This window comes from Microcebus murinus, chromosome 14, assembly GCF_040939455.1.
Source record: "Microcebus murinus isolate Inina chromosome 14, M.murinus_Inina_mat1.0, whole genome shotgun sequence".
Classification (NCBI taxonomy): Eukaryota; Metazoa; Chordata; class Mammalia; order Primates; family Cheirogaleidae; genus Microcebus; species Microcebus murinus.
In genome coordinates, this window is record NC_134117.1 from 70,344,967 (window position 1) to 70,358,833 (window position 13,867).

General features: G+C 38.4%; 1 protein-coding gene across 4 annotated transcripts in view; it reads left to right on the forward strand.

Moving 5' to 3' along the window:
- Positions 1-18: 18 nt before the first annotated feature.
- Positions 19-13,867, forward strand: part of LOC142860945 (poly(ADP-ribose) glycohydrolase) — a 127,281-nt gene continuing 113,432 nt past the window's right edge. The window contains exons 1-4 of one of the 4 annotated variants that reach the window (XM_076010216.1): positions 19-554; positions 6,130-6,196; positions 6,785-7,771; positions 8,640-8,823. In XM_076010216.1, coding sequence (XP_075866331.1) covers positions 335-554; positions 6,130-6,196; positions 6,785-7,771; positions 8,640-8,823 — 1,458 coding nt within the window. In that variant the 5' untranslated portion in view covers positions 19-334. Of the gene's footprint in view, positions 555-6,129; positions 6,197-6,784; positions 7,772-8,639; positions 8,824-13,867 lie in introns of those variants that run through there. The other 3 variants (XM_012744593.3, XM_012744594.2, XM_076010217.1) reach the window with 3 other exon arrangements.

A 13,867-nucleotide genomic window follows, 5' to 3' on the forward strand; every position in this document is an offset into this window, starting at 1 on the left:
CCGCTAAGCGCCACACTTCCGCTTTGCGGCAGTGTACGCCCCGGAAGCCGGGAGCGCCTGACGGCAGCTTTCCGGTGGTGGGAAAGTGAACGAAGCCTGAGTCAAAGCGACGCGTCCTGAGGCAGGTGGGGTACCTGTGGAAGAGGGAATGCAGGCGACTGCATAGGGCCAGACTCGGGAGGCCAGCGGATCAGCAACTGCAGAAGCAGGCAGCGGCAGAGAGGGAATGGTGCGGGGAGGCGCTGAGAAGGAGGCGCAGTCCGTCCCTCTCAGGGTTAGTGAATGAGGCTCTCCGCCCGGGCGGCCCGGGGACTGTGCGCTGCGGGGTCCCAGCATGAGTGCGGGCCCCGGCTGTGAGCCCTGCACCAAGCGACCCCGCTGGGGCGCCGCTACAACTTCTCCGCCGGCTGCTTCAGACGCCCGGAGCTTTCCCGGCAGGCAGAGGCGCGTCCTCGACCCCAAGGACGCTCACGTGCAGTTAAGGGTCCCACCGTCCTCGCCAGGCTGCGTCCCGGGGCGGGCGGGACCGCACAGAGGCAGCGCCACCTCGCTTGGTACGTGGGGAAATAAAAATCTTTGTCCTTCGCCTCGGCCCGAATCTCTTCCTGGTCTCAGTTTGAGGACCCAGGGCTTCCAGTCACTCTTCTCTGGTCCTGTGTGCGCCACTGTGAGGTCCCTTGGTTTACCCACCTAGGGCACTAGTGCGGGAATGGGTCTGCATTTTTCTTGGCGCAATGGGTGGTGTGAGAAGCCTTGATGAGCACTCACCGGGCGGAAAATGGCAGGAGACTCCACCTGTTTGCTTTCCTCAGGTTTAATGTAGACATTGTTTAGTCAAGGAGGTCTAGTTTGTATGTGAAGCAGTAGGGCGCTTCAGCCTGTAGATGGAAAGAAAGATGTTGACTCGTTCAGATTCTGTCCCAGGACAGAACTGTTAGTCTTAGCTGGCATTGTACTTGTCCTTGGCATACAGTGTTAAACAAGAGAAACTTGGCCTCTGCTTTCATACTCTAAAATCTATGGAGAGGTAGACAATAGCAGAAGTCAATATAATAAAGGGTAGTGGATGTTCTGATGGGTGAGGGACAGACTGTTCTTGTAGGAGTCAGGTACACCTAACCTAATTTATGAGATCAAAGATAGTCCTCCAGGAGATGAGATGTTTATTCTGAGGACTGAAGAATGAGTAGAAGTTGGCTCGATGAAGAGGAAGTAAGAAAGTGTTTCAAGAGTGCAGATTAGAGTGAAGAGAGGAGAGCAGTGAGAGATGGGGGCTGCAGATGGGTATATAAAAGATCAAATTGGATGTGCTAAGGATATAAAAGATCAAATTGGACAGTGCTAAGGATTTTTAACTTTTTCGGTAAGGGCAATGAGAAGCCATTCAAAGGTTTTTAGTACAGGAATGACTCAATTAGATTTTTTTGTTTGTTGAAAAGTCCCTGGGGCTAGTGTGTGGAAAATGAAGAATGGATTGAAAGGGAGCACAAGTGGAGGCCCAATACTAGTTGAGTTAATCTTGGTGGGAGATAATAATGGTTTAGAATTAGATGTGGGCTGTAGGGAAGGGGAGAAGTGGATAGATTTAGGAAACTTGGGTTGGTACCTCAGAGGAAATATGTCTGTGCTGGAGAAATAGATTAGGGAGTTCTTGGCAAAACCATGATGATGGATGCTATGGGTGTAGATTAGATTGTATAAGCATGTAGAGAAAGTAAAGGTGACCTAGGATAGAATCTTTAGGAACACCAACATTTAAAGGTAGACTGGAAGAGAAGTGGCCTATATGTATATATGTAACCTGGTAAATATGCTATATGTATAACTGAAATGTTTTCATGAAACAATGCTTGCCTTTACTATGTATGATGCATTCTTAAATTGTCTGTATTATTCATTGAAAAAGTGCTGGTCATTTGTAGTTCATAAAACCCTGGATTAGAGAAAGTCAAGACTGTATGTAGACAGGGAGACCAGTTGCAGGAAACAACAGTTCCAGTAAATAGTGTAATTAAAGGATATAAGGAAGGGATGGATTTAAAATTTAGGATGTAGATTTCAGAGAACTTGGTATGGGGAAAGGGAACTGAAGGTGGACTTCAAGTACTGTATTTGACTTCTGTGACTGGGTAATTTGTGGTTCTGATAACCTTATTTGCATGTAAAGGAGGAGTTAGTCGGAGGTAGGGGTGGGGGCAGTCAATCCTCACTGATTATATCTTAAGTTTTCTGCCAGAAGAGGTACCAAATTAAAATTTGGGCTTTATTTTTTACATGTGTAAATATTTTCTATATACCTGGCATGGGATACCAATTAACAGAATGTTTGACATCTAAATTTGTATCAAAAAACCATTGTTTCAAATTGTGGAATTCATTTAAGAACTTGCCTTTTAAAATTTTTAGATATAGTTACCCTAGGATTGGTAGATGGGGTAGGGAAATTGATATTATTCAGTATCTTTACATTTTGTATTATTTATATTGACTGAAATATTCAAATCTATGTATAGGCAGAACTCAGCATGCTACTCACATTCTTGTGAGGAATGGTTTACCCAATTGTGTTGCTATGGGAAACTTTTTGTGGAATTTGGGTATTCCTTTGAAATGCAGGTGAATTTACTACATTTTGTGCCTTTTGCCTTTGTCTATTACTATTAACTGAATGATCTGCTCCTTGAAATACACTGGTTAGTCAGTGATGTTACTAATGATTGTAAGTGTAAATGGTGTGAAGTCAGGATAAAGTTGGAGAACTACTGATTTCTGTGAAAAAAGATTGGATGGAAGTGTTGGCCAAGAATACAATCTGCTGTGTGAGGCTAGACACTTAATATTTTTTCTCATTTTTGTATTGTCATTGATTCACATAACCCTTGGAAGTAGGTGTTAACCCCATTTTCTAAATGAGGAAATAGAAGCTCAATGAAGTGACATATTAATAACTTGATCAAGATGGTACTAGTAAGTGACTGAGCAAGAACTTCAATCCAGGATTACTTGACTCTAGATCTTTATCTTTTTTGACACTTCTTATTGCCGCTCTTTTTGTGCTGTATTTCTAGTTAAAAGAAAGAAATTCCCAGAAAACCTGGGAAGCATCACTTTATGATTACTTCAGGAGTAAGAGGGACAAAGTTCTGAAACAGACCTGTAATGTGTTGGAAAAGAAACCTTTGGAAGCCAGAAATAGTAATATTGGAAAGAGCAGTAAGCAGTACTTTCTTTGAGGCCCTCAGAAGGACCAACGAATGTTTTATTAGCAGGAAATATTGGTTTGTCACCTCTTGCTTTTCTTCCTTTATCCCTTTCTCTGGCTTCAGGAATCATAATGAGAATGCCTAAGCTGGAGAGAGAACACATTCATAGTGTCGGGCTGCAAGAGAGAGCCCTCTTCTTTAGCTTCACTGGAACACTCCTGGTTTTTCACGAAATGATATATGCAGTATTTAGTTTCTGTAGACTTAATCGGTATAGTACTGTGCTTCATGTATATTATAGAAACCTAGCCATTGCATCCTTACATTTAATCCTTATGCTGATGGAAAATGGTGTTTTAAATTCTAAACTACTGAAAAAATGAAATTTTTGGCACATTTCTAGTTTGTGATTTGAGGATTTTCTGAACTAGCTATGTTTGATATAAAGATATAGAGAAGATGGAATTAGTATTAGAAAAAGTATTAGAAAAGTATTAGAAAAGGTATCAGAATCAAATGGTTCATTGTCTTACTCCCTTTTGACTGAAGCCAATTTTTTCTCTGAAGCTTGATTTGCTGCAGAAATACTAAATAAAATGACTAAAGTAGTGGTATTTAACAAGAACTATCAAGTATATATAATTACTTTTTTGTGAAAGAAACTATTTAAAAATACCAAAGATTTTTACTAATTGGACTATTAGTATTTTGTGGAAGGTAAAAATATTAACATAGGCAAGCTGGGCTTGGTTGCATGCACCTGTAGTCCACCAGGCTACTCAGGAGGCAGATGGATTGCCAGATCCCAGGAGTTTGAGACTGCACTGTAGCCAGGGCAACAGAGTGAATCCCTACTTCTAAAAAAAAAAAAAAAAAAAAAAAAAATTATGTGGTAATTGAATATATTTCAAGTATAAAATTCTCCCAAGGTATGAAATGTATTTCAATTATGCCATTATCTTAGTGATAAATAAACTGTTGATTTTTATGTATTTGAGCCCATATCTGTTTTGCTCATATTATGGTGTTTGAGGAGACAGGTAAATCAGAATGAGTCTATGGTTTAAGGTGCCTAAATTCTTACATTGCCATTTAGGGAGTAGTTGAGAATGTTTAAGATTTTATGTTTTCTTGTATTAAAATGTGAGGAACATTTAATCCCTATCCAATATATGAAATATTAGTAGCACACTTATTTCTAATGGTTTTATAAAATGTGGCTTGCATTTATTTATATTGTGTCTCTCTCTCCTTTGAGCTATCAATTGTAATTTGCTACTGTCTGCTGGTCATTTCTATCTAGTTATCTCTTTGACATCTCAAACTTAGTATATGCAGAACTGACCTAATCATGTTTTTTCCCTCTATGCAATTCTCTTATGTTTCACATTTCTGCTTAATGCTGTTACCATCTTTCAATTCTCTCAACCTTAAAGCTTAATGTCACTTTTAACTTCTCTGTCATTGTAAAGTCTATAATGACTCTCCTCAGTTTTACTACTCTTGGAATGACTGTTTTTGGTTTTTGGCCCATGGTTCTTCATGGTTGATTATCAGAATCACTTTTTGAAAAAAATACAGATTCCAGCTCCCCTCATTCTTCTATCATACTCAAATATAGATTCTATATCAGGGATGTGGCCCTAGGGTGCATTTATTGTTGATATCCTGATGATCCAGATAGTTTGGGAACCACTGACCTAGATCAGTAGCTTCTGCTCTGGTTTCTGGCAATAGGCTCTCTCTTCTTACCCCTCAGATTTATCCTCCAGGCTATGTATCATGCATGGTTATGAGCCTTCTAGATTTGAATTCTAGCATCACAACTCTTGAGTATGACCTTCAATACATTTTTTTCCTCTCTTTGTGAGTCATTCAAGATCTTCCATGATATGGCCCTAGCTGACTTTCAACCATATTTTCTGTTGTTTTCTTTTTTTTTTTTTTTGAGACAGAGTCTCACTTTATTGCCCAGGCTAGAGTGAGTGCCGTGGCGTCAGCCTAGCTCACAGCAACCTCAAACTCCTGGCTCAAGCAATCCTCCTGCCTCAGCCTCCCAAGTAGCTGGGACTACAGGCATGCGCCACCATGCCCGGCTAATTTTTTCTATATACATTAGTTGGCCAATTAATTTGTTTCTATTTATAGTAGAGACGGGGTCTCGCTCTTGCTCAGGCTGGTTTCGAACTCCTGACCTCGAGCAATCCGCCCGCCTCGGCCTCCCAGAGAGCTAGGATTACAGGCGTGAGCCACCGCGCCCGGCCTGTTGTTTTCTTTTTAAGTTCTTTATATTTCTCTTCCATTGGTGCCTTTGCTTACGATTTTCCCTTTGTGTGACTGTATGCTTATTCTTCAAGGCATAATTCAAGCACTACTTTTTCCAGAAAAATCTGGCTGATTATCCCCACTTGTTCCCTGAAATAGACCTTTCCTCAGAAGTACCTTAATTCCTTATCAAGACCTCTTTTAATAATAAAGATGAAGAACTATTGTTTACTAAGCTGGACAGTGCTCTAAACACTTTATGTGTATTGTTATAATTTAATTTAAAACTTACATTAACCTCATGACAGACACTATTAATTTGCATGTTTTACAGATAAGGAATCTGAGACATAGAGAAATGATACCTTACAAAGTCACGTAGGAAGCCATTGGGAGAGCCAGGATTTGAATCCAGATGTTCTGATTCCAGAGCCTGTGCTTTTACTCATTAGACCATACCAGCTCCAGTTACTTTCTACTTTATGTCACATGTATTAATATGTATGTTCCTATCCTATCTGTTATTACCTGAGGGTAATTACTTGTTAATCTTTGTTTAACTCACAGAACCTAGCATAGTGCCTTGCTTGTGTCATATGCTATATATGTTTTCTATTTGAAGGAATGTATGCATATAGATTAATTTTTTATGTTTTTACAGTTTTCAGACAAAAGACTATTACCAGTTGGATGGATACTAAAGGAATCAAGACAGCTGGATCAGAAAGGTATAGAAACATGCCTATGTAGAGAAATGGATAGCATAATATATGGATGTTTTATCTTGCTTCATGGTATTTTCTCTCTTTCTTCTTGCTTTTCTATTCTTTTACATCTACATTCATTCATTTTTTTCAACATAATTTTGTTGAGTCTTCTATATCCCAGGGACTATCCTGTGTACTTGAGATACTGAGGTGTCTTTAAGATACTTACAGTGTAGCAGTGGCCACAGACACAAAAACATATATACTTACTGCCTAGTGTGATAAATGCAACAGTACAGATGTGAGCAAGGTACAGTGGTGGTTAGCATATAGAAGAAACAAATGTTCAGCTTTACCTTTGGGCCATGAAGGAAGACTGCATAAGGTGGTGAGTAATGTTTAAGACTTGAAGGAAAGGCAAGTGTTTGCTAGACACAAGCGGGGGAAAGGGCATTAAGGTACATGTGCAAAGACATGCAGTCATGAAAGAACATGCTGTGTGCTTAGGTTACCACAAGTTTCAGTATTGCTGTGAATTGTGGGGGTGTACTTGGGTAAGTGACCTTTTTGTATCATAAGTTGTTTTTAGTTCTTTCTGTTCTCTTGTAGTTTGCATAGTAAAGAAAACAACAATACAAGAATAGAATCCATGATGAGTTCTGTACAAAAAGATAACTTTTACCAACATAACGTAGAAAAATTAGAAAATGTTTCTCAGCTAAGTCTTGATAAATCACCCATTGAAAAAAGTACACAGTATTTGAACCAGCATCAGACTGCAACTTTGTGTAAGTGGAAAAATGAAGGGAAACAGACAGAGCAGCTTTTGGAAAGTGAACCTCCAACAGTAACTCTACTACCAGAGCAGTTCAGTAATGCTAACATTGATCAGTCACCTCAAAACGATGGTAACAGTGACAAAGATAGTGAAGAAAACAGAGATAACCAACAATTTCTGACACCTGTAAAGCTTGCAAATGCAAAGCATACTACAGAAGATGAACAGGCCAGAGAAACCAGAAGCCACCAGAAGTGCAGTAAGTCTTGCCCTCCTGTGGAAGACTGTGCAAATTTTCAGCAGGATGAGATAGACGTGGTGCCAGAGAGTCCATTGTCAGATGTTGGCTCTGAGAATGTTGGTGCTGGATTGAAAAATGACAGCAAATTGAGTAGACAAGAAAGTAGCCTAGGAAATTCTCCTCCATTTGAGAAGGAAAGTGAACCCGAGTCACCAATGGATGTAGATAATTCCAAAAATAGTTGTCAAGACTCAGAAGCAGATGAGGAGACAAGTCCGGGTTTTGATGAACAAGAAGATGGTAGTTCCCCCCAAACAGCAAATAAACCTTCAAAGTTCCAAGCAAGAGAAACTGAAACTGAATTTAAGAAACGATACTCTACTAAGGGAGGTGAAATTAGATTACATTTCCAATTTGAAGGAGGAGAGAGTTGTACTGGAATGAATGATTTAAATACTAAACTACCTGGAAATACTTCTAGCCTGAATGTAGAATGCAGAAATTCTAAGCAACATGGAAAAAAGGATTCTAAAATCACAGATCATTTCATGAGAATGACCAAAGCAGAAGACAGAAGGTAATTTTTTAATCAAGAGTATCTAATAGTGTAATATACTTTATAAATTTTATAAGGGAGTTTAACAAAGTTATGATTTATAGTAAAGCAAAGAAATGGTTGTGTTTCTTGTTAATTATGCTAAATTTAAACCTAGACTTCAAAGTTTAAACTCTAAAAGGCCAGAAACAGAAAACAAAAACTAAAATAAATATGGAAAATCAGATTTTTAGTTTCATGAACTTCCTTCTGGAATTTATGGGAATTATCAGAAAACGAAAATATTAGGTTGATAATAACTATGGTTTATTTAGCTAGACATTTTTCTAGGCCATTGTATATTACAGTTTTTCTGATCCTCTGACTGACAGGCAGGTGGTATTGTACTCACTTTACAAATGAGAAAACCAAGATTTGGGTTAGAGAATTTGCTGTAATCATTTAACTTCTGGATGGTAGCACTGGGTCACGTGTCTTATTATAGTGCTTACATTTTTGCCATTATCCCATGTGGAATTTTAAGCCCCACTCAGTAATTTCTGTGATCTCAGTTTTCTAGCATGCAATAGTGAATTTACTTCTTTGAATGTTACTGTGTAAAAATTTGAGAAGTAGCAGGTACCATGAACCGTTACATATTTCTATTTTCAGAAGGTGATTTACATGTGCTTGGAAATTTCTTACATAGACTATCGAGAATAAGCTCTTGAGTTTTAATATAAGCTTTATACGTTTTTTCTTTTGATTATAAAAATAAAACAAATTGAAATAAGAGAACAAGCATGGCATACTTTAGACAGTAACATTCTGAGTAAGTTTTGTACTTGTGTATCCAAGGTAATTAAAACAGTAAATAATTTGTGACTGAATATATTTGTCTTGTCCTTAGAAAAGAGCAATGTGAAATCAAACATCAAAGAACAGAAAGGAAGATCCCTAAATACGTTCCACCTCACCTTTCTCCAGATAAGAAGTGGCTTGGAACGCCTATTGAAGAGATGAGAAGAATGCCTCAGTGTGGGATCCGGCTGCCTCTGTTAAGACCATCTGCAAATCACACAGTAGCTATTCGGGTAGGTATCACTTCTTACCTGTAAAAAGAAAACTGAAGTCCAGATTAATTGTGATATGATTGATGTGAAAAATATACCAAGGCAGGGTTAAGGGAACCTTTTCATGTTGGAAGACCACATTAATTTAGCTGTAATCAAATAAGGCTGCCCTCAAGAAACTTCAATTAGATATGTGTAAAAATCTACATTATTTTGTAAAAATCTGACTACTGTATACTTAATAGTTTCAAAAATGAAAGCTATTTGTTAATTTTAAAGTTAACCTTTTAATGACTTTATTGTGTCTACTTTTTGTTGGAAAGCATTTGAATATTTGGTTGCAGCATGGAGGTCCACAGTTTTAGTTGATTCTCTAGATGGGTATCAGTTATTTGTGACCTTACTGATGTCATGTTGCACGAATATAGTTAACAGTACTTACAACTTTTTGCAAAGTGTCACTTAAAATAGTAGCTTTGGCACAGAAATTTTGCTAATGCAAGATATAATGAAAAGAAATGAGAGCATCTGAATCTGTTAATACTTTTTTAATCTGTGCAATAAACCCTTCATGCTTTCCTGACATGGAAGGTGCACCATCTGTACGTACACTCACTAAATTTACCAAATTCAGTCCAATTTCATGACATTTATCTTGAATGTTGTTGAAGATATCTATTCCTCATGCTTTGTTCTCAAGAGTGCCCAAAATGAGTAACTTTTCCTAGCAAAGAAAATCTTCTGTTATGACCCGAATGAAGTATAAAACCTGTGCTGAGTCAGTAGTATCAGTTGATTCATCCAAAGTGATTGAATAAAACATGTTTTCCTTTTGAAGTATTGAATGAAGTTGTTCTGTTAAGTTGAAGGCTAATTTGTGTTGCCAATCAGTTATGGTTCTTCTCGAAAGAGGCAGTTGTTTGTACTTTGAAATGTTGTAGGTCTAAGCATTCTACAACTTGGACAATGCATTCTTTCACAATTTCTACACCACTGAAAGGCTTTCCTTTTTTCCTAAGTATATAAGCTACTTTGTAAGTTGCTTCAATGGCATTATCTCCAGGTCTTACTGCGGCTTGAAAGAATTCTTTGCTTTTGATTTTCATCTTTTAATTTCTGCAATACAGCATTTTGTACTTCTCCCTCTAATTTAAAATATTTGTTCATGTTGAGTGTTAAGGGAAGGGAACACTGAAGGGCATTCCTTTTCCTTTCCTTTCCTTTCCTTTCCTTTCCTTTCCTTTCCTTCTTTCCCTTTCCCTTTCCCTTTCCCTTTCCCTTTCCCTTTCCTTTCCCCTTTTCTTTCCCTTTCCTTTCCCCTTCCTCCTTTTTCCTTCCTTTCCTTTCCTCTTTCCTTTCCTTCCTTTCCTTTCCCCTTCCCTCCCCTCTCTTTCCCTTTCCTTTCCTTTCCTTTCCTTTCCCTTTCCTTTCCTTTCCTTTCTTCCTTTCCTTTTTCCTTTCCTTTCCTTTCCTTTCCTTTCCCCTTTCCTTTCCCCTTTCCTTTCCCCTTTCCTTTCCCCTTTCCTTTCCCCTTTCCTTTCCCCTTTCCTTTCCCCCTTTCCTTCCCCTTTCCTTTCCCCTTTCCTTTCCCCTTTCCTTTCCCCTTTCCTTTCCCCTTTCCTTTTCCCCTTTCCTTTCCCCTTTCCTTTCCCCTTTCCTTTCCCCTTTCCTTTCCCCTTTCCTTTCCTTCCTTTCCTTTCTTTCCTTTCCTTTTCCTTTCCTTTCCTTTCCTTTCCTTTCCTTTCCTTCTTCCTTTCCCTCTTTCCTTTCCTTTCCCCTTTCCTTTCCTTTCCCCTTTCCTTTCCTTTCCCCTTTCCTTTCCTTTCCTTTCCTTTCCTTTCCTTTCCTTTCCTTTCCTTTCCTTTCCTTTTCCTTTCCTTTCCTTTCCTTTCCTTTCCTTTCCTTTCCTTTCCTTTCCTTTCCTTTCCTTTCCTTTCCTTTCCTTTCCCCTTTCCTTTCCCCTTTCCTTTCCTTTTCCCTTTCCTTTCCTTTTCCCCTTTCCTTTCCCCTTTCCTTTCCCCTCCTTTCCCCTCCTTTCCTTTCCCCTCCTTTCCTTTCCTTTCCTTTCCTTTTCCTTTCCTTTCCTTTCCTTTCCTTTCCTTTCCTTTCCTTTCCTTCCCTTCCCTTCCCTTCCCTTCCCTTCCCTTCCCTTCCCTTCCCTTCCCTTCCCTTCCCTTCCCTTCCCTTCCCTTTCCCTTTCCCTTTCCCTTTCCCTTTCCCTTTCCCTTTCCCTTTCCCTTTCCCTTCCCCCTTTCCCTTCCCCCTTTCCCCTTCCCCTCCTTTCCCCTCCTTTCCCCTCCTTTCCCCTCCTTTCCCCTCCTTTCCCCTCCTTTCCCCTCCTTTCCCCTTTCCTCTCCTTTCCCCTTTCCTCTCCTTTCCCCTTTCCTCTCCTTTCCTTTCCCCTTTCCTTTCCTTTCCCCTTTCCTTTCCCCTTTCCTTTCCTTTCCCCTTCTCTTTCCCCTTTCCCCTCCCCTTCTCTTTCCCCTTTCCCCTCCCCTTCCCTTTCCCCTCCCCTTCCCTTTCCCCTTCCCCCTTCCCCTTTCCTCCTTCCCCTTTCCTCCTTCTCCTTTCCCCCCTTTACCCTCCTTTTCTTTCCTGTCGTCTTTCCTTTCCTTCTTTTTGCCTTCTGTATATTCTATAATATAAACACTACAGGTTTTTAATGCATTGTTTTCACCAAAACTTTATGTTGCCAAGTTGTCAATCTGTTCCTTACTGAGTCCTCTAGGTTGGTCATCATCATCCTCATTTAAGAGGAAAAGCATTGAATTTCTTTAATGTTGATTTTGCAGTATCACAAAGCAAGTAAATCATGTTATCTTTAGCAGAAACAAGATAATGCAACTCCCAATCCTCATTAAAAAATCTGTTTTCTTCAGTGTTCTTTTGGTCTTTGACTGATGGGCTGTTAAGCAGACAGAATTAAAAAAATATTGTTGAGCTGTGCAACTATTCACAAATTCCACTTTAAGCAGAAACACAGTGTACCATTGTCAAAAGCTAATAACAGACTGGCCTACTCAATCCCCGTAAATTCTTGCCAACCAATCTTGTGTGGTAGTGGTGCCAGTCAGGTGTGGGAAGTTAGAACTAAATCATGAGTATAAAAGCCGTAAATTTAGCCCTTATGTCTTACTAACATTAAAATTGTGCTGGTCAATCTGGGAGAATTATTTTGTCAAAACTTATTCTTTGGTATTTTAAATATGTTCATTTAAAATATAAATAAAAGCATAAAAAACAAATAAAAATGTATTGATAAAAATAAGAGGATTTGTTGTGTAAAGTTTGGATTCAGTCAAAAGGCTTGCACTTAAGGACCTAGAAGGCCACAGGTTCTCTATTCTTGGATCAAGGCATAGAAAGTTCTTCTGTCTTCTGCATTTATTAAATACTGAGAAGTCTACAGAATGAAGAATTAATTATGATATCTTACTCAATACAATATTTAACAAATTAGCAAAATGAAGCATTGTCTGATGAAATTGAATTTTTCAATATTTTTAAGAAGCCTCATTGGATTCTTTGTCTTTTTTTAGTTCAGCTGAAAGTATTTTTGGAGTACCCACTACATGTTAGATACTGAGTTGGTCCCTAAAGTTCAGATTTATGTGTGGTTTAGTGCCCTTAAATCCTTCTCCAGTTTTGCTCTCTTTTATGAGCTTTAGATTCTTCTAGACATCTTCATCACTGCCTCACAGGTATCTCAAATTCAACATGTCTAAAACCACCTAATTTTCTTTTATTGTGGTAAAATATACATAACACAAAATTTACCTTTTTAATTTTTGTGTATAATTAAGTGACATTAAGTATATCCACGATGTACTATACATTTCCAGAACTTTTTCATCTTTGCAAACAGAAACCCTGTCCCTATTAAACAGTAATACCTTGTTCTCTGCTTCCCCTAGTTCCTGGTAACTTCTTTTATACTTTCTATGGGTTCTTGTTTTTATCAATTTTTTTTTTTTGTCAGAGAGGGTTCTTGTTTTTAAAAATCAACTTTATTGAGGTATATAAAATTTACCCATTTTAAGCACTCAATTTGGTGATATTTAGTGAATTTCTTGAGCAACCATCATCATAATCCAGTTTTAGAAGATTTCCATCTCTCATTGGTGGTTTTAAATATTCATCTCATTTATTAGTCTGTCTTTATATAGATTTCATAGGTACTACTTAAAGAAGTTGACATCCCTTTTATTGTACAATTTAGTCTAGATATAATTAAATATTTTGAAATTCAGAATGCTTTACCATGTTTAGAGGTGGGAGTGACATTGGATTGTGGAGTGTGAGCCGAACTCTAAAGGTTGAGCAGAAATTTCTGAGGTGGAGTTAGATGAGAATTCTAGACATGTATATAAGCTTCATAAGAAAAGGCTATTTGGTTGAAAATTATTTGTCTCAGAAATGGAAAATATAGTTGGTTTGCTACAGTGTAGAATTGGGCTGGAGAATGGAAGAAGAGAAGACTTGAAAAGTGATTTGGGTCCATATCACAGAGGGCATCAGGTGCCAGCAACCAGACTTGAGTCATGTCCATGCAGAAGGCAGTTATGCTGTGACAAGATTACTCAGACAGCTACATATGAGGAAAATAGAAATGTGGATACACTGGAAGCAGGGAGAGGTAATGTAAGAGCTCAGATAAGAGATAATAAGTACGGAGACGGGAATTATCAAATTGTGCGTGTGGAAGTGTTTTAGGGGTTCTTTTGAAGTTTGACTTGTTTCTTTTCTAAATCATATTTTTAACAGTGAAAAAACCTGTAATAAAAGAACAAACTGAAGGTGCTTAATTCCACATTTCAACCAGATTTTGGCAAGATAACCCATTTTTGTGCCAGCCATAGAGCCCAGGTTCTCTTGCCCCTACTGTTTATCTGAAGAATTTCCTTAAACATGAAAATAACAGTTTAAAAATTGTTACCTGTTGCAACTATGTAGGTGTGTGCAATCAGGATTTTCTTAATACTGTGTAAGAGATATAAATGTAAATTAAATGTAGATTGATGTAAGCTTTAGCTATCATCCCTAACTCCTAATTTCAAATTTTATA